Source organism: Mirounga leonina, unplaced genomic scaffold (assembly GCF_011800145.1).
Source record: "Mirounga leonina isolate KUSES-001 unplaced genomic scaffold, KU_Mleo_1.0 Mir_91, whole genome shotgun sequence".
NCBI classification, from domain to species: domain Eukaryota; kingdom Metazoa; phylum Chordata; class Mammalia; order Carnivora; family Phocidae; genus Mirounga; species Mirounga leonina.
In genome coordinates, this window is record NW_023270839.1 from 11,245,283 (window position 1) to 11,270,154 (window position 24,872).

General features: G+C 46.7%; 1 protein-coding gene across 1 annotated transcript in view; it reads right to left on the reverse strand.

Annotated features, from left to right (window-relative positions):
- Positions 1–24,872, reverse strand: part of RYR3 (ryanodine receptor 3) — a 508,260-nt gene that overhangs the window by 177,771 nt on the left and 305,617 nt on the right. The window contains exons 21-32 of the mRNA XM_034994885.1: positions 23,980–24,084; positions 21,905–22,008; positions 21,551–21,634; positions 19,737–19,896; positions 17,796–17,943; positions 16,732–16,937; positions 15,971–16,145; positions 7,914–8,122; positions 5,870–6,045; positions 4,911–4,947; positions 3,247–3,410; positions 57–222 (exon numbers count right to left, since the gene is read on the reverse strand). Of these exons, the coding sequence (XP_034850776.1) occupies positions 57–222; positions 3,247–3,410; positions 4,911–4,947; positions 5,870–6,045; positions 7,914–8,122; positions 15,971–16,145; positions 16,732–16,937; positions 17,796–17,943; positions 19,737–19,896; positions 21,551–21,634; positions 21,905–22,008; positions 23,980–24,084 (1,734 nt within the window). The remainder of the gene's footprint in view (positions 1–56; positions 223–3,246; positions 3,411–4,910; positions 4,948–5,869; positions 6,046–7,913; positions 8,123–15,970; positions 16,146–16,731; positions 16,938–17,795; positions 17,944–19,736; positions 19,897–21,550; positions 21,635–21,904; positions 22,009–23,979; positions 24,085–24,872) is intronic.

Below are 24,872 nucleotides of genomic sequence, written 5' to 3' on the forward strand. Positions count from 1 at the left end.
AGCCATACACACACAGGCCGGGGATGCTGCTGGCTCGGACCCAGAGCCACCCTTACCTGGTAACATGTGCCGAGTTCTCGCCCATTGGCGGAGAAAGACAACATGCCCATTGCCAGATCCACGAGGCAGCCGATTTCCAGGTCCACGTTGCTCCGACTTGATCTTTGGGAAGTGGCCACAATATCCCCACCCCACACCATGTAGCAGTTACTGCGTTTCACACTAGAAGTCAAAGAGAGGAAAAGGCACAGAATCTGGACTGGGATGGTGTGCAGTCAAGGCTCAGAAATTAAATGCTCTAGAAACCTGCCAATGAAGCTTTCCAGTCAGCCCCCAGTAACTTTTTTCTTAAATACATTCATTCAGCTTCAACCGAATTTTCTCAGTCATGACCACTCAATTTAGGGATGTGGCAATCTATTAAGATACTTTGGTCCAAAGAACATACTTTTCAGGTAACTGTCTCCTGGCTCAATGTCAATTCCCCTCTTTGAAAGAGATCATGGGGATGGTAGTACTCCCACCTCAGAGACGGGAGATGGAGGTACAGAGAGGGCACCCGCCACAGGCCGTTTTATACAGGGATCTGATATAAAAGGCAGGAACAAAAATCCACAGTGTCAGGGAGAAAGGCTGTAAGATACTTGAAAACTCAGGCCCACACCCTCAGGATGGCAGGCTTGGGAACACTTGCAAAGTGCGTCACAAGTGGTCTCTAAGGCCCAACTACGTCCTTGACCTATACAACCTGGCTCCCCCGCTCCCCTCCGCCCAGTTCTGCTCCCTGTACTCTTCAATAACTACCAACTTGGGTGCATTTCTCAGCTGGCTGTCTACCTCCCCCCATAGCATAAACTCCATTATAGGCATTTATATTTAAAAGCCAAGAGTAATAGCCAAAAAGCCACTGAGTCTCCAAAGCCTGATTCCTCAACTGAAAGACTGAAAATCCTGTGTGGGCTTTGGAGAAGTGGCACAGTGGCAGGAGTGATTCTCAGAGCCCGCCACCATGACTGTGCTCAAGAGACAGACAATCTGGTCTCCTCCCAAGCCCAGTCGTGGTGCACACCACTTGAGGAACCAGTTGTTTGAAGTGCCATAAAAGTGCTTTTTCTCAGGCTACACAAGACAGTGACTCTATACCTGATGCTCTAATACCCCTTTCAATATCCTAAAGTCAATCGGATTTGACCTTGGAAAGTTAAAGGTTTGATTAGAATTCTCCAAGGTTCTTTCCAGCTCTAGAAGCATGTAATTTCCCCCTGAGACTGGAAATTACCTTTGTAAGCATCTGTTCACCTCCTCTCCTACCCTCTCTCCTTTGGGGCACCAGTTGGGCTGGTTTCTCAGTGTGAATGCCCCTCAGGCAGGGCTGGTGCAAAACGTCCCTTCCAAAGAGTGACAGCCATTGCTAGATTTCCATAAAGGTTAAACTGTAGCCATGCTATTCCTGCCTTTCAGTGATGAGAGTACTAAGTCCATTGATGCCTACTGTAGAATTCAATTCCTAATGTCTCGAAGCTGTGGGAATGGGAAATGTCACATTTTGGTCATATTTTAAAGGACCCAAATTTGAAATGCCTCCAAACATCTGAAAATCAATCCTGTATTTACTTCTTATTATGTGAGACAAAGAACTAAGAATTACTGCGTATCTACTACCTCCTGGGTCTTGTTCTAGATGCCTGTCCATTTTCAAAATAAATGTGATCACTGAGGCTGAGATAAATCAAGTCATCTGTCTGGTGTGGCAGAGCCGGCAAACTCGAGCAATAAACCCAGCTGGGATGCACACGGCTGCCTTTGGTTCTTCTGGCTAAAGAGCAAAGACTTTCGACTGCTTTTGCATGCTTCCTTTCCAACCCAACAAGACACTGGATGTTGTTTATAGCATCTATTCTGGGTCTTGCAATAGGATAGACATTCAGTAGTGGTAATAAGAGTAATGTTTATTCAGTGCTTGGGTCAAGGCACTGTTTCAGGCATTTTTCTGTGTAATATCTCATTTAACCTATGAGACTGGAACTATCATCCTCATTTTATTTTTATTTTTTATTTTTTATTTTTTTAAAAATGTTTTATTTATTTATTCATGAAAGTCAGAGAGAGAGAGAGAGGCAGAGGCAGAGGGAGAAGCAGGCTCCCCGCCTGGCAGGGAGCCCGATGTGGGACTCGATCCCAGAACCCTGGGATCATGACCTGAGCCGAAGGCAGACGCTTAACCATCTGAGCCACCCAGGCGCCCCTATCATCCTCATTTTATAGATGAGTAAACTGAGGCCCAGGAAGGCTAGGTGTTCCAAAGTCCCACATCTAGTAAGTTCTGAACCCAGTTTAAAACCCAGGCAGTTTTCTTCCAGGGTCTGGTCTTAGCCACCTGTCCACAGTGGTCCTGCATGACACAGTGATGCTCAGTGACCTCTCTGGACACCAGTCTTTGATGAGCCAGGAGCACTGAAGTAACAATGGCTGCAAAATGTTCCTGACTTTGGAGGGATAAAAGTCAGCTTGAGAGACAACTTATTACACCTCCAAACATGTCCATTTGGGAAAGACCCTATTAAGTATCCCATGGGTGGACACAAGGCCTGGTCTCCTGGGTCACCTTTGGGGCACCACTGGCTAGAGATTCTTTCTCTGATGACAATCCCCATACCCCATCCTTCCCGACTCAGCGGACCAGGGGAAGGCATGGGTATACTTAAAACATGCTTTCCCAAAAGATCCCTAATTTCTATCAGTGGTTATTGTTCATGAGTCTACTGTCTCTCTTTTATGTTCTTTATGCTTTCAGATACCTTACATCCTTAGAATGGGGAGTTCAGAGTCGATCAGTTACTATGTGATGTGGTGCATCTTTTTATTTCTTCTGAATCAATTTCTTTCAGGCACCCAGGGATTTTTCTGTCTTGCTTTGATGTTGTTGAAACTGGGGCTTACCCAGAACCCACAGAGAAGTGTCTGAGAGGGAGCAGAGTCCCAATTGTCCATCTGCATCTCCCATCCCTGGGCCATGTCTTATACATGTGATGGAATTACCCTCAATTTTCACTAATAACACTTTTGCCATTAGTACTCCCTGTTTGGTGAAGGATTTTTAAACCTGTGCCTCACTTTTCCTTTTTCATAGACACTGGGATGTTTCTTTCTTTTGGGGCATTGGGCGGAAGGGGAAAAAAGACAGCTGGGGGGTGAGGGGAAGTGAGGAGCCTGGTGGCTGACGCCCCCCCTTGGGAGCCCCCTTACCTTTCGTGGACCCGGCCTCTTTCATCCCCTAGGGTAACAGTCACTGTACAGTTTTTATTCAGGTCAAACTTCTCACTGTATAAGTGATAGTCTGGTGTCACCCATCCGACCCAGACGCAGGAGGGGTCCTGTCCGGCAAAGATGCGGATTGCGTAGTAACACTGCTGGGGAGAGACCACAGAGGGGAGTGAGTGGCCCCCAGCTTGGGGGGGCCAGACCTGACAGACCCAATAAGGAGCCCACTTGGCCCTCTTTTCTCAAAAAGCACACACTGCTCTAGAGCTGAACTATGCTGCCCTCTAGACTTAGGATGGGCTGACTAGAGAATCTGGCTTCCTTATTCTTCCCCTTTCTGTGGTGCTTTAGCAGGGAGACAATGGAGCACTTAATCTACCAGCCTTTGCCCAGAGATACTACTGATGAAGTCAGGGCGCTGCCGTTCAGAATGGCCAGCACAGACCCCTCACCCTCTCCTGGGCATGGCCCTTGCCCTCAGAGACAGGACAGGGGGACTTCTGCTACACTTTCCCCTTCTCCAGGGAAGTGCCAAGTGTTTGTTGTTGTTTTGAAAGTCGTGAAAAAGACGCTGCAAAAGAAAAAGCCCACATCGTGGCCAAAGGTGCTGCGTGTGGCCACTGGGCTCGAGGACAGGCTGTGTTGAGAACTAGAGTAGTTCTCAGTGGGCATGGTTACCATCTGTGCAGTGTCCCACTATGCTAAGCTCACAGCTAAAGCACTGACGTAAGCTTCATCGTTTTCTTTATGAAATCGAGCACATCTATTCTCAGTGAAGTTACTTTTATGCATAGTCTGTTGTATTTTGTTGATTAAGAGATAAAAGGGTCAGCTGGACAAACTGGGGCTTGAATCTTACCACTGGCAGCTATTAACTGGGTGACCTTGGTCAGGTCACTTGTCCTGTGTTTCAGAGTGTATCATATTGTCCATCTCGTGGGGCTGCTGTGGGAGTGCGGTGGGAAGGGGATACCCTGCACACAGTAAGTGTGTGACCTGCTGTAGCAACAATGTTATTCCTGATCATGGTTAACCCACCACCTCGGAACTGCAGGATAACTTTACAGAAGGGGTGACATTTCTTCCAAAGACATTTTTTTTTGGTCAGGTGCTCAAGAAGGATGAGAGAAAAAGAAATTAGCAAGCGTTGCTTTCTGACAATTGTCTAGCTAGAGAAAAGGGACCAAAATCAGCTTCCATCATCTGGACTCTTCCCTGCTCCTTCTTCTCACTTGATTGTTTTCAACATTATTCCTGGCACTGCTCAGAGAGATGGGAGAGTTGATTCATAGAAGTTTACATAAAAGAACAAACAAAAGGATTAAATGAAAGAGCCTCCCCCGCCCCCCCCATGTTCATTTCAGTCAGAAAGGCAGCGCTGGTCCCTGGTGGCCAATGGGCACAAGCACAAAATGGTGCCCAATTAGGAGCTCCAGGTGGAGCTTCTGCTTTGTACTGAGTAACTGTCTTTCTTTTCCCCATTTGAGAAATGTCGGAGATGTGTTCTGGAAGCATCAAGATGGATAGTAAAAGACACAGTAATTGGCAATTAAATAGGATCTCTAGACAGATCTTTGCTGTAAGGGGCATATTACCAGGCACAACAAAGAATCAAATAATTAAAACCATAATTGAGCACATTTACTTACTGTTGTTGTATGAGAGAGTATTTCTTGCATCTGTTTCCTGGGGCAGGGTTTGGCGAGGGGGAAGATAATCCATGTTTTAGTTATTCGGCTGTATAGAGAATTCCACAACTCTGACAGGCAATTGATCTACCTTTAATGATGATGGCAAGTTTAGAAAAGTATTTCCTATACATGAGCGGCCCCAATTGGTCTTGGGACGTGGGCATTTGTAATCTGCCACCACATGCCAAGGCTGCGACTCCCATCCCCTGTCTCTCAGCCCAGCTGGTAAGTCAGAGCTAGGGGGAGGTAGGGAAGATTGAAATAATGTAGGCAGGGATACCTCTGAATACCCTGTCCTGTTCTTTCAAGCAGCTGTACTTGTTAAAAGCCACGTAGAGAGTGAAAGTCTAGAGGAAACCCGGACACGAGAGCTCCAGAGGGGCAGACATACACCAATGATTAGAAATAGACATTAAAGGAAAGAAAGACAGCAAGGAACGTATTCCCTATCAGGAAAGGAAGAAGTCCTAGTCACTCATAAGTTACACAGCTGCAGGGTTGGACCCTGGCCATAGTTATATAAAGAAGGCACGATTTGCCTCTAGAGGCTTTTAATTTCACACAAAGGCAACAACAATTGCACCCTCTCATGTACTTATATTCCTTTTACTCCAGAAACACCGGATATGTAGGCTGCAAGGAGGCTAAGGACCTAGAGGGCTCAAGAAAAGCAGAAACGTTTCCACTAGACGTGACCCTGTTTGGCTTGACTGGCCCCCCGATTACGCATTGCACCAACACCCACATGCATGTGTATGCACACACTTGTGTACAGACACATTCTGGTTTCTTTACCTGACTGAAAGCAGAGGGAGCCCTACCCACCTGTGCTCAGGCAGAGTAAGAAACAGAGACGGAAAGTGAACTTCAGGGCACACATGAGGAGCATGTCTAAGAGCGGGGGGCCTTGCCCTCACCTTTTCTGGAAAGCGTCACTGTCCAGACAGGGGCTGTGGCTGAAGGAGGAGTGGCACTCGACGGGCATGCTCAAGCGGCAGTAGATCATGTTGGCATCGCTGTTCTGTGTGCCGAACGTCTTGTGGGTCACCTTGAGGCATGGAGGGCTGTCCATGGTGCCATCGATCCTCACGACCTGGAAACACCATGGATCCTTACCTGACACACCCGAGGCCTGATCTCGACCTTGTCCCTCCTTCCCTCATTGCTATTCCATATGTCATGGCTTTCTGTGAACTATAAAAGTTGTCACCAGTGATAACCAAACCGTTACTCTCACTGTTACTTGGATCCTGCTCCACAGAAAATAACAGATCTGCCTCTGGCTGGAGAAATTAGAGATTTCAGAGCACGCCCACTAGGTTTTCTGCAAGATCAAGGATGGAGAACGGGTGTAACAGAGGGGGTGGTATCTGGATGATGCAGCATAGCATCTGCCAAAGATAACCTTTCAGGTCAGGGGGCAAGTGGCTAAAGGACAAAATGTTTCCAAAGATTTCCCCTGTCAGTGGGCAAGAGACTATTTAAGGAAAAAGACAGCAGAAAGCCTAAAGCTCCAGGAGAGACATCATGGCTCCCTTGGAGGGGTCATCTCCCACCTGGCACATTTCCCAGCCCCACCACAATCACAGCCTGAGGGTTGAGGGACCTCTGAATACCAGGGAAATTCCCAGTGCCTGCACATAGCACTGCAAGGGATGGGGCTGGAGGAGGAAAGAGCAAAACTGGGTTTTTTAAACGTGTGTGTGTGTGTGTGCGCGTGCGTGTGTGTGTGTGTGTGGTGGGGGTGGGGGCAGAGGAAGTAAAGTAAGACTTACACTAATAATAATTTTCTTATGGTCTAAGTATCCCCCTACGTTCTAGAGAACAGTTCCTATCCTGGGGTCTCTGAGTGTGCTTACCTATTTTTGTGTGGTGTGTCTATTTTTCTAACAGGGTCTCCGATTCCATCAGTTTGTCAAAGGGGTTCCTGACCTCTAAAAGTTTATGAGCCAGCTTTCTAAAGTGCTGATCAGGGGTGCCTGGATGGCTCAGTCGGTTAAGCATCTGCCTTCGGCTCGGGTCGTGGTCCCAGGGTCCTGGGATTGAGCCCTGCATTGGGCTCTCTGCTCAGCGGGAAGCCTGCTTCTCCCTCTCCCACTCCCCCTGCTTGTGTTCCCTCTCTTGCTGTGTCTCTCTCTGTCAAATAAATAAAATCTTAAAAAAAAAGGTGCTGATCAGGTAAGAATCACATATAAAAGTCTCTACTATTTAAGACTGTGGGGAAAAGGAAAGGATTAAGAGTTGGTGCTTGTTGGATATGCACTGGAAGGTGAGTTAAGGGAACTTACTGTCAGGTGGAAGCAAGCCACTGCGTCTCATGCTTCAAGGTTGCTGATCTGTCTGACTTTCCATTAGCCCCCTTCCCCACCCCCTGACCCTCCCATGAATCAAACCATGGTGGGCGCTGGCAAACAGGGGCAAGCAGATGGAGAACCAGCACCCATATCAGGCCCCTTACAATTTCTGGCTCCTCTGAGCTCCCTCCTACAAGATGAGGGTATCATAATCAACGGCTACGTGTCAGCTTAAAATGCTGGAAGTAATTCTACAGAAATATATAGGACTGAAAAGACACCATATTATGAGCTTAGAACTAGGTCTGGGACATACCATCTTGAGTAGAGGTACTGAATTTTTTCAGGAAAACAACATTTAAGGTGTTGGGATACATATGGCCATAGCAGTACAGAAACATCTGGAGGAAACACAGTGGCTGGCCCAAAGGCCCGGGGACTGATCTACAAGAATGTCTCTGCACGGTGGATGCCATTTGCAAGATGCCCTTGAGCTGCCCCAATAAACATGCCCACGATTACGGCTCTGAGGGTCAGCGGGGTGGCAGCTGGGAGGCAGCCCAGGCATGGACTAGATAAGCAGCTGCCTGTTGACAGGAGCATTAGCAGGAGCTTAGTGCCTTGGCCCACCTGCCCTGCCAGGGCCACCCACGATGTGTAACCTTACCTCTATATGGGGATGATCCTTTGGCACGTTGACAAACGTTGGGAGGCGCTTGCTGAACCACATCGCCACGTCGCGGTTCATGTTGACAGCAAAAGGCTCAAAGCCCTCTTGGAGGCCGCACATGGTATAAAACTTGAAGGTACTGGCATCCATCCCGAGATTCATGCGGCCGATCTGAGACAGTCCGAGAGAGCAGATGGGCACAAAGCCTGCAGAATGGTGCAAGAGAGCCTGCTTCAGCCTACAGGACCATTGCAGGAAGCTGTGAGCACGTCAGACCTTAGCTTTCTTCACAGCTCTGAGTCCAGGAGGAAAGATGGGACACCATCCTTTGGCTGGCACACAGACTCAACAGGAGGTCACATGGAGTCTATGGCTGCCATTGGTGTCTGGGGAAGAGAACTGACTTTGGTTCAACATGATTTGGGGGAGAAACAACCATCCAACTGAGATTATTCTCCGGGTGTAAATACATATCAGCTGGAAGAGTAAAAACCAGTAAGAGGATAAGTAAAATTCTTTATCTCTGTTTTTGTTAAAACTGACATTAGGCCCTGGGAAATTTTAAACGCTGCCAAGAACAAAACAACCCAAGGAGCCTAAAGAAGGACTTGGTACAAACAGCCTGTCTCAGCCTCTTCCCCAGTGAAATGGGTGGTCTCAGGGTTCTTCCTGTTTTGAGTCTGATTCTGAATGCTGACTCTGGGGCTTTACAAAATACTGTTTACAAACTGCCAGGCCCCCAGCCTGCATTGCGCCCCCACCCCCCAAGCAGGACGTGAGATTTCCCAGCAAGAGCTGTGGGCAGTTCCTCCCTCCCCTCCTGCACTTACGGTCTCTTTCCAAGCTTACGCCTGCATCTCCTCATATTAATAACCTGCCAGGCAGAATATTCCAGAGCAGAAGTTCAAACTGTTTGCAGGATATTTACAAATCATAATTGTGGACCGACACATTAGCAGAGCTGGGCAAGCATTAATCACCCCGGGTGGGTGTGGGAGGCAGGTGTTGCGAGAGCATTTGAAAGGAGAGGAAGGGCTCTGAGGCCAGTGGCTTAAGCAGGGGCTGGAGACCCCACAAAATCAACTGGTGTCACTCCTAAGACGGGAGTGTTTATTTAAGGGGAAATTTAAAGGCTACCTTCGGGAGAATTTACATTCAACAGCAAGCTCTTTTGTCCGTAGAAACCAAGGGCAAAATCCACTCTTCCTAGAGATAGTGCTGATATACCATTACCCGAGCCACAGAGTATCTATGTAGATGAAGCACAGAAGTGAGAAGTAAATCACTCGCAAGCTAAATTGGTTGCTTCCAGAAACTGTCAAACTCATTTAGGACACTATTTGATACCAATTGGTATCATTTCAAATAAGAGAGCTTGAATGCAATGCTAGCACAATGAGGGTGATGTTTATACAGAGAGCCTCCGCTCAGGGACACCGAGGACTGAGAGTAGGGGGTGGCCTGGCCCTCCGGCAGGTAGATGCACAGCTCAGATAAGCACCCCTTCAGGCAACCTCCAGAGCGGTGCTGGGCTTCTGGCAGTTTTGTGCCAGAGACTGTGATAGAGGAAAGGATCTCCTTTCTGCAGGGAGTTTTTATAAGGGACCCTTGGAAATCTGATTCTGGTGGAATGAGCATTGATGGTTAGCAACATTTCTTGGGTCCCCACTGGGACAGAGGGCTCTGCGATGCAAAGGAAGGAAACTATCCTGATCCCAAGGCACTTCTACAAACAGGGACAAAAACGGAATAGTGAGGAGTGAATGTTCTGCTGTAAAGCATCGCTACTCCCAAGACCGCATTTTGGCTTCTGCTAAAGGGGCTAACACAACCCAGAACACTGCCACCATAGTATCCGTAACTTGGAGCCAGGATCACAAAGCAGTGTCACCCTGATGTGAGCAGAGAAAGGACCTCTTAAGAGCATCGGTCTTCTCTTTCTTCTTCTCTACTGACTTGGGTGGTGGAATGCATGAGCAGTAGGCACAAAAGCCCGAGTGGGAAGAAGCCGGGATGAGAACTTCTGAATAACTCAAGTCACACCAAAAACTCCCTAGTCACAGCCCCCATGGTGATGTAAGACACATGCAGAAGGAAAACAGGTAATATGTGAGGGAAGCCTTTTTTCTAAGGGACTTGGGCTCCTCTTCATTCCTAAGCTACCAGCAAAGTGGACAGCACTTCATTGAGGACAGAATTGAAGACTTGAGGAGCTAATGGACCTGACCAAGGTCATGAGAAAGGCAAGCAGCAAAATGGGACAAGATCCCACGTACTCTGACTCATAGACCCAGCTGCCAGTCAGTGTGCAAGAGAAGGGGTGAATGTTCCAGGGGATGAATGCCCTAGGTTTAAATAGCAGTCAGGTCCTGGGACAGAGGATTGCACTCATTACAGAGTCAAGTGCTATCCCTACAGGACAGCTGCAGGGGAGAGCAGAACAGAGCCTGAGAGAAGGCAGGGCTGCACCAGTTACAGATGGGGTAGCTGTGGAGGAAAGACTGTTCGACACCGCCTGGGACTGGGCGGACACAGCTGGGACAGCTCTGTAAAACAGCTGAAAAGAAGCTTAATCCAAAGCCTGGATCAGAAAAGAGAAAACCAAGAAAGGACCAAGAGCAAAGATAAATCCTCATAAGGTGTTAGTAATTTCTCCCGGGGAAGAATACTTGGTAACTAGATACATTGAATCAGCTCACTCCACCTGGCTGAGAGGATCTAGCTTATGATCTTTCCATTTCTAAAAGTTTTTTTCTTGAGGCATTAAAATTTCATGTAACTTTCTGACTCTGCCTGATAGATAAGGGTGGGGTGGGGGGGTACAATGATGATAAACCACAACAGCTAACATTTATCAAGTACTTTCTAGGCGTTGGGCACTGGGCTTAGTGCTTTGTAGATTTAGCTCATGATTATGCCCATTTTACAGAATAGGAAACTGAGGCTTAGCAAGCTGGATAACTTGCTCAAGGTCTGTCACCTGGTAAACATGTGAGCCAGAATGTGAAAAAGGCTGCCAGAGAAGCAGTCCAGAGCAAGCAATGGGGACTAAGTCTAGGATGCCTGCTTTCTAATTCTTACCTACAGTGACTTGCTTTGTGACCTTTTCTTCACTTTCCCTAAGTGTTATGTCATTGACCAGTTTGCCTCCAGATAAAGCAGCTGGAGACCCACAACCACAAAGCACTGACGGCCCCTTAGATGAAAAGGGCTACTTCTCAAGTGGCCACATAGCTTCCTGGAGTAAATCTGGATAAAAAGATCATTTGGTAAGGCCACATGGCATCAGAGTGAGCAATGACTCTCATAAACAAGGGTTTGCACTTTGCACACAACTCAGTTAACCCTTAGCTTCAAATGAAACTGGAAAAGAGGACAGAAACCAAAGGGGAAAAGAAATACCCCTCCCTATATGCAGCTTAATAGGTGCCATATGCTGACGGCATTTTTTTTTTTTAAAGATTTATCTATTTATTTATTTATTTGAGAGAGAGAGAATGAGAGACAGAGAGCATGAGAGGGAGGAGGGTCAGAGGGAGAAGCAGACTCCCTGCCGAGCAGGGAGCCTGATGCGGGACTCGATCCCGGGACTCCAGGATCATGACCTGAGCCGAAGGCAGTCGCTTAACCAACTGAGCCACCCAGGCGCCCGCTGACGTTATTTTTAAAGATCCATTCATTTATTTGAGAGAGAGAAAGAGAGAGAGACAGATAGAGAAGGAGCAGGAGGGGCAGAGGGAGAAAGAGAGAGAATCCCAAGCAGACTCCATGCTCAGCATGGAGCTTGATGCGGGGCTCGATCCCACGATACTGAGATCACAACCTGAGCCAAAACCAAGAGTCAGACGCTCAACTGACTGCACCACCCAGGCGGCCCAGTACACTGACATTTTTGAAGAGGTTTCTGGAGAAAATGGCATTATCTTGAACCACGATGTGATGCCACGTTCCACAGGAGAGGAACGGCAAGAACACAGGCATTTAAATTCTGCAGAGGACTCCAGGCTCCGCTAAATTTTGTCTCACAAGGCCCCTTGACTAGTTCTATGATTAGGAAGAGAGAGAGCCAGCTAATTCAGGAGCTCGGGAAAAAAAAACAAAAAAACAAAAAAACCTTGTTCCCTAGAAAATCTAAACCAGGGACCCTTTGTGAATCCATTTCAAGCTGCGGAAAGACATGAGAGCAGCTCACTACCGGTAAAGGAACAACTGAGATCTTGGAGAGCAGTGGTTAGAGGAGCGCCCAGGCCATTGCCCGGGTGTTTCTGAGAGTCTCCCTCCAGTAGCACGTGCTCTCCCCATTCATTTTCATTTCTCGCTAGGCCTCAGGAAGATGGAGTTCAGGGGCAGGACAGAGGTCGTCAGGAGCCTTGTAGCCAGCACCTGAAATGAGGGGCTGTGCTGCCTGGCTCTAGCTGCTTTGGGCACCTTAGCACCCACCTGGAGTGAGAATGGCGGGGGACCTTCCGGACCTGTGTGGTTTGCTTGCAAATGACAGTGACACCTCCTGCAGATATGTTTCATCTGCCACCTACGGAAGAGCTGCCAGCAGAGCTGGGGGATCTGCAAAGCCCTGATGAGCCCCTGGGAGGAACAGCCCGGAGGCCCCCCCCTGCAGAGAGCAAAGCTGCAGTGGAGCATTTTGTCTCCCTGGGGAGCGGGGAGAGCCTGGCAGGGAGGAGGCCCGGGAGACTGCAGGAAAGCTGTGCTCCGCCTAACAGGACGTTCAGAATTGTATTTTCCTTTCCTTTTTTTATATTTTATTTATTTATTTGAGAGAGAGAGAGCATATCAGAGGGAGAGGCAGACTCCCCGCTGAGCAGGGAGCCTGATGCGGGGCTCTATCCCAGGACTCCAGGATCATGACCTGAGCCAAAGGCAGTCGCTTAACCAACTGAGCCACCCAGGCGCCCCAGGTATCTTCCTTTCCTTAAATAAAAAAGCAGACTAATAGCAAAAGTTTCACCAGGGAAGCTTCTGAGCTTCCAGATGCTATGAGGTGACAACACAGAGAACTGTGATGGTCCAGGCCAGGGATCCGAGTAGGGAACAATGATTAGGACACTCCTAATGAGGCAGATAAGCGTGTATCAACTATGATGCTAAAGAGGATGGAGATAACAATTTAGAAATAACCCAGGGGAAAACAGTCATGCTTTGGAATGCCTGTCCCCACCCCTTCCCCCAAAGGACTAGAAACTTCCCACCAGCATCACTTCCACTGGGGGAATGGCCTGAATCCAGGCTGGGTTACTGGCAACCAGAACATAAGCCTAGACGGGATTCTGCTTTAGGGGGGCTACTGTGCACAAAATGCTTTATTTTCAAAAGCTGCTTTTCATAACAGCTCAAGGCAAGAATTGCTGCCACTTTCCACCTTATGCAGAGAGCAGAGAGTGGCTAGAGGGCTATTCCAGGCCTCTGGGTTATTGTTATCAAAGAATGGCATGCTGACTTCCTTTCAACTGTCCTTCTGCAGACTCCTGAGCCATCACAGAACAGAAAGAGCCTTCTAGTTATCTTGCCTTTGTATTATTAAATTGCAGTACAACATTACAGCATAATATGTTAACACAATATGGTACAATTCTATCATAAAACAGCTCACTAATAATAGACTTTGCTATTCTGAAGGTCAGATCATGTCCCCATACACAAAAGGTCTAGGAGGCATTTCTTTCATTACAACACAGATTGTAATGAAAAGCAGAGTTACTGTAAAACATCCCTCTTCTTTATAGTATTCTGCTCAAACCCTACAACAGCTCCCACGTCTGAGTCAAGTCCAAGGGCGCTTGGCCCAGGTTAGACAACACAAATTTCTTGAATGAAAAGACTGAGTCTTGGTATTCGAGGCTGTCACCTGCACCTTCTCTATCTTCACAGCTTTGTCTTCCATAAATTCCACGCATAAATCTTCCAGACTCCTGCACCCTTTCCTGCCTTTTCCCGATTCCACACTATTACTCACACTACTCATACACTATTATTCTAACTGTAGTTATACCCCCAGAAGGGAATACTCTGCTTCTTAGGGATGGACTTCTCAGATTCTTTATTTCACATTTAGTTCCAAGCCCGTATTTCTAGAATTTCCTTTCTGTATTCCTCATTTGCCATTTCTAACATACTACATTGTGTTATGAGCTCTCTTTTCATATTTGTGTGTTATTTATTTTTACAACAAGAAAATGAGCCCCTTCACATTGCTATGGCTTGCATTTATATATACTTTGGACCACCGTTTCTCATGCTTTAATGTGCAAACCATTGGAGTATGTTGTCAGCAGTTTGGCATGGGGGCCTGGGATCCTGCATTTCTCACACATGGGCTACACTTTGAGGAGCAAGGCTTTAGACTTTACAGAGTTCTCATAATTCTGCACAACAGACAAGATTCTTAGCTCTTCCTTATGTGGGGCCAAAGCCTTGTAGGTAAGTAACCTCCCTTGGTTCGTACACAGTAGAGTCAGGAGAAGGTCTCTGGTCCTTGGACTCTTTTTCCTTAGGGAGCTACTTTCCTTGGGGATGAGCCTCAGTCTTCTAGTTCTTCCTTCTGGCCTCAAGATGAGAGCACTGTGTGTGGTGGGTACTTGGCAGATAGTGGTTTCCTAAGCACAGTGTCAGAAGAGGGCTCTTCTATCCTGCCCTCCTGTCCTACACATTTCAATTGCTGTGCCTCTGAGTGGCACAGAAGTCATTCTTTCTGCTGTTAACATCTTTCCCACATGTGTCCGAGACCAGGATTCTTTGCAGAAGGCATGAAAATATGACCCCATCTGGCTTCAGTTGTCTTGTCTTTCTAGGAAAAGACACTGACTTGCAACCTTTCTATTTCCCCAAATATGTGGCTTATAGAGAAACCTTAAAAGTTCTCTTAGAGTATAGTTAGGTACAGATAATAGGTGTCCCTAAAAAGCATGAAAAGGATTTATAAAGTTAAAAATTCTGTCAATAAAGGATATTTATGCTATTATACATACAATTACACATATTTCTGCTGTTCTTGCTTAGGTAGTTTTATCTTTTTTAGCTTGCTAGGTGAAAATGGTTTGTTTTTGTAGAGTGTCAGAAATTTAGAGCTAACAGGAGCCCTAATCCTTTACAGAGGGGGGAGATGAGGTTAAACAAAGTCAACCCACGATGTCACAGGTGGAGAGGGGTAGAGGCAGGGGGAAAGCCCAGGTCACCTGACCCAGAGCGGCCTCTTGCCTTCTCAACTACGCCGCCTCATCCTCGTCTATAATGAAGAAGAGAGAGGGCCAGCATCAAGCATAGGGGCATACATACAGTGGGTATTAAGTCATCTCCCTGGAACTTTCTATCTGAGAAGGATGTCGGAACTTATATGGTCCATCCTCTAATTTTCTGGTATAGAGGAAAGAAGTGAAGCCCAGAGAGGTCAAGCCAAGACTCTCTAGGAGCCACACAGCCTTTCAGGAGTGAGTCAGCTAACTCACAGTGCAGTGCTCCTTCTCCTATACGCGGCCAACCACGTTTGTACCTAATGTAGTTATGCGACAGGAAATGAGAAACGCTCACGGCTGCTCTGTGTGGCTGGAGGCACTGGCCTGACTGCCGTCTATTCAGGGCCATTAATGAGTGCAACTGTGCTTGGGTTTCACAGCATGTCTGAATTCCAAAACAAATTATATTTCATTCAAGGGAACAGCTAAGTTGAACTTTTATGTCTCAATGGTTCTCATCAAAGCATAAAGTTCAATTACACAAACATGCGGACTGACACTGACTTTTCTATTCTCCCAGGGCCTAAGTCCATATGCAATTAGCATTTCCTTTGTAATACTGGGAAACCTTAACAGGCCAAGGCGCAGAGGGGAGGGAACCTGAGGAGAGCGTCTTCATCTATCTAGAAGTTCAAAACTTATATTTATGCTGTACATACCAACTATCACCATTGTTTGTCTTGACTCTTCAAAAATGATAGTACACCACCAGAGTTTCAAGGAGGCAGATGAGCTCACCCAGCTCTCCCTGGATTTTCCCTCAATTCACAGAGCTGGAATGGGGGTGGGGGAAGGTGGTAGATTTACCGTTCTCAATCTCGTAATCAGCGAAGGCGAGTTCAGAGCCTTTGTTGGTGATCAGCAGCTCCCCATTCAGTGTGAAGATCATCGAAGCATCATCCAGGTTAATCATACAGCCAACCACATCCCCTGGCTGCCATGTACGTCCAAAATACCCGCTGCCCTGATGCCACCGCTGGCCCTAGGAAACAAGACCCCAGGGCTTAGAGGACTGGAGGTCCTAAAAACCCCCACCCAGCTGAAGAAATGACTCCACAAGCAATTTCTCCTAACTGGTAGTGGTACCTGGTTTCTACAAGGTACTCATACCTCTACCAGGGACAACTCACATGGAGGAATGACCTAGCTCACAAACAAATGAAACCGAGTTACATAGGCTCATCAGAAAAGGTAGCCGGAGTCTCCCAATACCTAGCCGGCCATGACAGCGAGCAGAACTCACTCTGGGACAAAGTGGTAAGATTTCCGCACATACTAGCTGCAGTGTGTTCTGTGACCTTCCTCTGGAATGGAGGCAATGGGCTCAAGTACAAGGGCAGATATGGAGGTTACAGAAAGGATGTGGGCACACAGTCCTCTCCTTTATCAGAGCAAAGAGCAAAGTGACCATAGCTAGGTCATGATCACTCGATGATCTAAATTAGCCAGTGGTGGTGGTGACTCACTTTGAAGCCAGAGATCCAGACACTCAGTACTTCCAATTTCCAGGGAAATGTTTGGAGCAGAGAAACTTGGACTGGGGACATGCAGACAGTATCCAGACTCACCCTGCTGCCTTCGAACACAAAGGCTTGGTCATCAGCGCCCAGCTCAATGTCAGGCCGACAGCCCGGCCTGGCCCAGCCAACGCGCATGTCTCCTCCGGTCACCACCTCAAACTCAAAATACCACTTTCCAGATCTCACTGCATAAGACCGCTCTACCCGGAAAAATCGAATCTTGTCTATGCTGACTTTCTCCACAGCTGGGTCAGCTATTGTGAGAAGGAGAGGAGCAGAGGGTGCAGGAGGTAAAGAGAGAACACAGGCCTTTAATAATTAGGTAGCATTCCTCAAAAGAATTTCACAACAACAAAGACTGACAGATCTACCACTACCCAACATGGCATTTTGTTCCTAATAGAATAATCACCATTATCATCATATCATAATCAGAATATAAGCTAACACTCACTGAGTGATTACTTTGTGGTAGATCCTTTAGAAACTATACATAGCAACAATCCTATGAGGTCAGTAATACTGTCTTCACTTTACAGATGAAAAAATTGAGGCTCAGAAAGGTTTACTTTTCAAGATCACAGAGCCCATAAGCTGAGCAGAGAGTAAGGATTTGAACCCAGATTTGTCTTACGCCAAATCTATCCCCTTAATCGCTTGTAATACACCCTAATTTGCCTATAGTACTCTTAGGTATGGGATGACATGACATGTTCATCAATTATGGGCTGGTGATTTTAATCAGTGCTAGAATTCAATTTAGAGATGAGACAGCCTGGCCCCAAAGTAAGCTGGTATTCACGTGTTTGGTAAATAAGAGAAATAAAGGTTTTGTGACCAAATATCCCAAAAAGAGCAGCTAAGCTGTAGGATCACTTATTCCCAACAGGATTGGGTCACAGAAGCGCTCACCATAGAAACTCATCACAGAGTTTAAACATGGTTCTCCTCCCTCCTCCCCTCACTTGTTAAAATACGCCATTTAGTTTAGTGCTCTTCGGTACCAATATCATTTCTAATAGTACATGTTAGACTTATTCGAAGTCAGCATTTCTGCAGAAGAGGACCGGTTTAGTCAACCGGGACCAGAATGAACAATCTCAACTCATTACCCAGTTCTTGGTCCGATGGCTCAATGTTATAGCCGTAACCAACAAATGTGCGAACAGCTTCCCGAAGGCTGTCCCTATTGGACTTCTTGGTACGCTCATCCAGTAATACGTATGGCACCAGCCGGGGATTTCTTTTGTTCTTCAAATCCTATGTGAAGCCAGAGAAAAGAGGTTCTAAGAAAATACATTTCATCTTTACCAAGAGCTTGTCCCACTTACATAGTCCCAGCCACAAACCTGGCTTCCTCGTATCAGCCTACCAGCTCTTCTTCCCCCAGTGCCTTGATATTTAGCAATATACTCATTTACTACTTTGCTTCAGGATTAAATGAATATAAATGGAAAGGTTTTGCTAATGTTCAAAGCTAGCATTAAAAAGCACTTTTTTTTTTTTAAAGATTTTATTCATTTGACAGAGAGAGAAACAGTGAGAGAGGGAACACAAGCAGGGGGAGTGGGAGAGGGAGAAGCAGGCCTCCTGCTGAGCAGGGAGCCCTATGCGGGGCTCGATCCCAGGACCCTGGGATCATGACCTGAGCCGAAGGCAGGCACTTAACGACTGAGCCACCCAGGCGCCCCTAAAAAGCACATTTTAATAATGCCAGCCTGTGAATAAAGTGAAGTGTCATGAAATTGGTTAGAAACCTCTATTCCCAAGGCAAGGCGGATGGGGATTTACATAACTATTCCCCTGTGGAAGACCATTCCATGATTTAAACGGTTAGAGTCTCCTCACAACAGTCGCTCCACAGAGAAACAATGTAGAGAAACACCTGTGTTCACAGAGAAACATCAGAAAAGGTGGCAGAGGGGCGCCTGGGTGGCTTGGTCCGTTGAGTGTCTGCGTTCGGCTCAGGTCATGATCCCAGGGTCCTGGGATCGAGTCCCGCATTGGGCTCCCCGCTGGCAGGAAACCTGCTTCTCCCTCTCCCACTCCCCCTGCTTGTGTTCCTGCTCTCGCTGTCTCTCTCTGTCAAATAAATAAATAAAATCTTAAAAAAAAAGAAAAGGTGGCAGAGCCATGGGGAGTCCATTTCATTGTAGTAGACACACGTTTGTATTAGAGTCCTCCTCATTTCCTTAGGGAGGACTAAGACGACAATAGAAATGATTGCAGTCATAAGTCACTATAAACGAATCTGCCCGACACGCTGTTTTGAGCTCCCTTTCCCCCTCTCCACCATGATTTCCATAGTGGTGGTCTTCTTGGTTTCCAGACATGTGCAGAGCTAGAGGCTCAGGCATGAACAAACATGTGTACACACAACTACCCCTGAACTTCCCTGATAGCAATCCGGGCACTTAAAGAGATGAGGGATTACTTTAAGGAGAGATGGTTTGGCTCTAAGCTCCACCTAATTCTATGCTGGTCCCTGGTTCTTGGGCTGTCTGCTGTGTAAGCCAAGAAGTCTGCCCAGGAGTCCTGGCCCAATGGGCTAAAGTAAGGGGCACAGGCTTCTTGGCGGGCTGGTTTGCTGCTCTCCTTCCCCTCCTTTCCACCTTCAGTGGTAGATACCTGGGACCGTCCTAGAAACACTGACCTCTAATGCTGATTTGTGGAAGGCTTACCCTGGCCTTGCAGAGTGGCATGAAAGCTCAGGTCTCCAGGAGGCAAACAGCAAGACAGGGAATGAGGGAAGATGCGGCCAGTGGGCACATACAAGGGAACACGATCATAAGTGAACCAGACTAACAAGGGAAAGGTAAGCCTATCCATTTCTGCAAAATTGGAATTATGCCTAGAGTTAATGTCAATGTGACCATTACAAATTCCATCCAGTCCCCTGATTCTATAAATGACGAGTGTGCTGAGGCATGAGGGGATATAGTGCAAGGGGCACCTTCCATCTTCCAATCTAATACCCACCAAAGCAAAATGGCATTTTGATGGATGACCACGTCTCCTAGCTTTTGCAGCAGGCTTGACCCAGCACTTCTCACCTGTTGGATGCCATAGGTCCATCCTTGTTTTATTCTGTCTTTGGCCCAAACGTTATGTGCATTTTCTGCAAGCTTATCCACTAAAATTTCTTGAGGAGGTAACAGCTTCACATCAGACAGATCCAAAGGGGCTGGCTTGTAGCCATTGGACATCATATAGCTACAAGTAAAAAAGTATATATTTTTTGAACAGATCTCGATGACTCCCCCATTCCAGATCTTAGCACATGGTAAGAACACCATGAAAATAAGGCTACGGTCTCAGGTTCTATCCTTTGGCAGAATGGATAGCTCAGCTCTCTTTCAAGTCCTTAGATGAAGCCCTCATACGCCATCCTTTTTGCCAATGTGTGTCACAGATTCTACAGACTGTTGCAGAAAGTGGATGGTCAGAGCAATTCAGCCTCATTTCGAAGAAACCTACTGGTGTGCCTGACCAACGAGGGGCACATTCAGTGTGCTGCAGTGTTACGTACGGCCCCTTCAACTCCCACAACGCAAAGGTTACAACCAGATTGGCAAGGACAAGACCTTGAGCCAAAAGATTTCTTATAAATCAGTGGAGAATGATTACTCAATCTCAGAAAGTTAAACCTTTACTTTGGGACTTAAGAAAGAAAATCATGACCTCCAAGGATTTGTGAGCTGGAGTGACCTTCATGGTATGCTCTTCAATCCAGGAACCACAGCCTCAAATGTCTGTAATTTGGTAGGTAGTTTGATAGCTCATGTGAAGATGGGAAAAGGCTGAGTATGAGCCCGGGTAGATACACTGCATGAATGGAGAGGGCCGGGGCACGCTGCAGAGGGACTCGCAGGAAAGTAGCTGATCGTCGCTATGTGGGAACGGGAGTCTGGAGGCACCCATGGCCCTGGGGCCACTGAGTGCCCACATCAGAGCCAGAACTCGAATGTTGCTGACTTGTAGACCAGGGCTCTGTCTACGTAGGAACTGCCGAGCAGCATAAGATGCAGGGGCTGCTACAGGCATTAAATACTGCCCATCATCCACCTTCGTGGGATGCCGGATCCTAGGCAGAGTCAACATGGGCTGACTGTTGAGCACTGACCCCAGCAGCCTGATCAGCAAGTTACCCCTCCAGCTTCTGCCTCGCAGATGTGCTGCTCTCAGCATCTGGAGTTGCCTCTGTGAGTGGCACCTGGCAGCTTGGGAGTGTCACAGGGAAGAAGGGGAAGAGAAACATTTGATTAAAGCTGGTGCCACCGTGGCTCAGAAGTAATTACGACACCTGCGTGTGCACGGAGGGCGAGCAAGCGAGCGAGCCAGTGGAGGTGCCAGGGAGCCCACATCCGAGTGTGTAAGAATGGGTGCCTCTCTGTGATTGTACAAGTGAGAGGGAGAGTAGGACACAGGCAGATTTAGGGGCCGAATTCAATCTTGGCAGAGACAACCGTTTCCACAAAGGACTTACCAGGCTGGCCCAATGCCAGAGGAGTGAATCTTTGCTCTGGCTACCAACCATTCCCAAGCCCCTGTGGCCAACTGGTGTTCTTAAAGGCCAAAGGCTGTGTGCCCCTCTGAGAGCCACATCTCCGGGCTTAGAACTAATGATAGCGATGTAGGTTCTCGTCGAAGGAGGGAAAAGAGGGAAAGCCTGGAAACACTTGTACTTTGGCAGACTTCTGCCTGGAATTTACAGTGCAGTCGAAAAACTGGAAGAGGCGTCCTCAACGGGTGCTAGCAAGCATCTGGGGCCATCACCTGCCTTTGCGCACGGGCCTCCCATCCGCCCAGTTAAAAAATTCAGACTGAAGCACGCAAGTCTTCGGTCATTAAAAAAAAAATCACTTACTTTTTGGGCAATTTGACCTTCTTGAGATCCTCCTCAGCAGCTGGATTCACATGAGCAATGTGGCACCCCAGGGCCAGGAGGGTTCTATAATGTAACAGAGGGAGAGCACAAGGAAGGGTCTGCTTGATGCAGCGCAGCAAGAACCCTCACCTGCATCTGAGTTGATCAATAACAATGGTGGATGTGTTCCTTACTATGCTAAAGCCTCCTGTGGCATGAATAATCACCATTTCCGCTCGTTTATCAGAATGCATCATGTTTTCAAGGCAAGAGACATACCTTCGCAATATGGTTATGAGGCATTAAATCACCTGCTCACGGTTTAGTCCACATTCAATTCAATTAAACACTTACTTTAAGGTTTCAGTTGACATTTGTAGGTTATAATTCTTCTCAGTTTCAGGCAGCTTTGAAAACTCCACAAGACAGGGGTGTTGTCTTTTATTGTCGTCCCGTATCTAGGTGACAACATAAGGAAAAATACAATTTGAGTTTTGACAATAGGCACTGCCCTGGAAAACAGAAAAGGACATGCTTCGAAAGATGGCCCAGGCAATCCATATCAGGCAAGACAAAGACAGTTATTTGCTGATAGTCAAATAGACAATCTCCTCTCTAGTCAATGATACACACAGTCCCTGAGTTGCCAGTGGTTTGTGCTCTGTGGATGTTTATTTTTTAAAAAATTTTTTTATTTAAATTCAATTAGCCAATATATGGCACATCATTATTTTCAGATGTAGTGTTCAATGATTCATCAGTTGCGTATAACCCCGGTGCTTATCATATCACATGCCCTCAACACCCAACCCCTCATTACCCCATCCCCCCACCCATCTCCCTTTCCGCAACCCTCAGTTTGTTTCCCAGAGTCAAGAGTCTCTCATGGTTTGTCTCCCTCTCTGATTTCTTCCCATTCAGTTTTCCCTCCCTTCCCCTATGATTCTCCGAGCTGTTTCTTATATTCCACATATGAGTGAAAACATACGATCCTGTGGATTTGTTTCTATTCAAGTGTCTGCATTCAGAACATACTCTCGCAGAGAAACAATTTTATACATGGTAGCCATGTTTCTGCCAGTCCCAAATTCATGGAACCAAAATGCCCCCTGCACCGTAGCATTCTTCAGAACATAAAGGACTATAGAATCTGTCCAATAGACAGCACTGTCCAACAGAAATATAAAGTCAGCCACAAATGTGAACCACATTTGTAATTTCAAATTTTCGAATAGCCACATGAGAAGAGCAAAGATAAACAGGTGAAGTTCACCTTAATAATATATTTCATTTAACCCAATATCTAAAAATATTATCATTTTAACAAGCCATTAGTCTAAGAAATCATTTCAGACATTCTATATTAATTTTTCATAGCCAGTCTTTGAAATCCAGTGCATTTTAGAATTATAGGGCATTTCAATTCAGACTAGTCACATTTCAAGTGCTCCATAGTCGCTTGTGGCTCATGACTCTTGTATTGGACAGTACAGATCTAGACATTAATTAATGCATTCATTCAGCAAACCTTTGTCAAGTGTCTCCTATGTGGTAGGTACTGAGTTAGACATTAGGAGTTCAATGGTGAGCCGGGATAGCCCCAGGCCCATAAAGAATATAGTCTAATGGGGTAGAGAGCAGTAATAAAATAATCATAGAAATATATATAATATTGCAATTGTGAGTAGCTCTCCCAAGGAGAGGTCTGTGGTGTTATAAAAGCATACAGCAGAGAGGTGGTCATATAGAAGGTGAATCCTTTATGGTAGCTTTATCAGTATGTAAGTGTTAGAGCGCAGGGACCCTTTCAGTAACGAAGCTGGAATGTGCGTAATTTGAGGGTGTCAGGGTCATAGGAAGCTCCACAACTCACTTATCCTTGTGCCTTCAGACATGACCTTACACAAATCACAGAACAAAGTCAATTTACATCCTCTTTGAAAAATGCTTTCTAGTGCAAGAGATTCTGTAACCTCCTCTGAGTGTCTATTAATCTTAGTGCTCATCTGAAAACCATATCAAACAAATTCTGATCCAAAACAATGAATCAGCCGTTTTTTTGTTTTTTGTTTTTTGCCTCTCATGCAGAGAGGACAGCTTTTTCTGAAGGGGAAAGGAATAATGAGAGTTCTGAAGGAGGTCCTGGGAAACGACTGTGCTCAATATTCCCCTGATAGAGGAAACCCTTTCCGAGTAAGAAGGGAGGTAAACCCCCACTTCTGTCGGTGCAGAGCTGGCCTCCCCAGCACCCTCGACTGCACTCAGACAGACAACTGAGCAAGGCTTAGAGCATCAGCTACACAGGAGGCAGTAAGAAGGAATGAGTTTTGGCTCATGTGGTTCCCTCCCTCATTTGAGTCTTTCAAGAACCCTCCCAGGTAACAAGGCCATCCAGCCCTCTGCCCCAGCCTGGCCACTGGAACACAGACCTTGCCAAAAGTCCAGCCAAGCTCTATTTTATTCATTCCCCAAAGCTCGTGAATGTTTTCAGCCAGTCTGTCTCGGATCTTTTCTAGGTGAGGGGGCAAAACAACCTAAAAGGAAAAGGAACAAGTGTGAAGTCAACAGTACAAGAACTAAACATATTGAAATCGATCATCAAAATGTATGTGGATAAGGAGCCACAGTTGAACTCACTACACGTATCCCAGCAGAGGCTGCTCCCAGAGGTTCCTTTTTCCCCAGAAGGACTATACTGTTGCAACCCACCCTGTTTAACCCAGATGCTTCCAGAGATTCCTTCCTCTCTGGGCTTCCTCTTTGCCCATCCTTTCTCAGTCTTCCTTGTAGATATTTGTGTTCTATGTTCTTCCCACGTGAATGCTTCCCTGGGCCTCCCCTCCCCTCTGTCCATGCTCTCTCCTTGGGAGATCTCACCTAGCCATAGACGGTCACTCTCAAGTCTGTGTGTCTCTAGCCATGGTCTCTCCCGAAGTTCAGACCTACAGTTCCAACTGTCCACAAGATTTTCCCACCAAAGTAAACCCAACATGCTATTCAAAACCGAATTCATGTCTTTCCTTCAAAACCTTTTCTCTTCCTGTTTTTCTTCTCTCTTTTTGTTGAATGGCCCACCATTGCTTCAAGCCTGGAAATCAATCCTAGTGTCTTCCCTCTCGGCATGACTTGCCCTCTCCCGCACCGCCATCAAATCAGTCACACAATTGATCATGTTCATTTTTGAAGCATCTTTCTGAAGGCCCCCCTCCTCTAATCTACTAAACCTTTTCTCCTTGGACCATTGTAAGAGCCTCACAGTTGGTCTCCTCAACTGCCCACCAATCTACCCTCCACACTGTGGCCAGAGTGATGAGTCTACAAC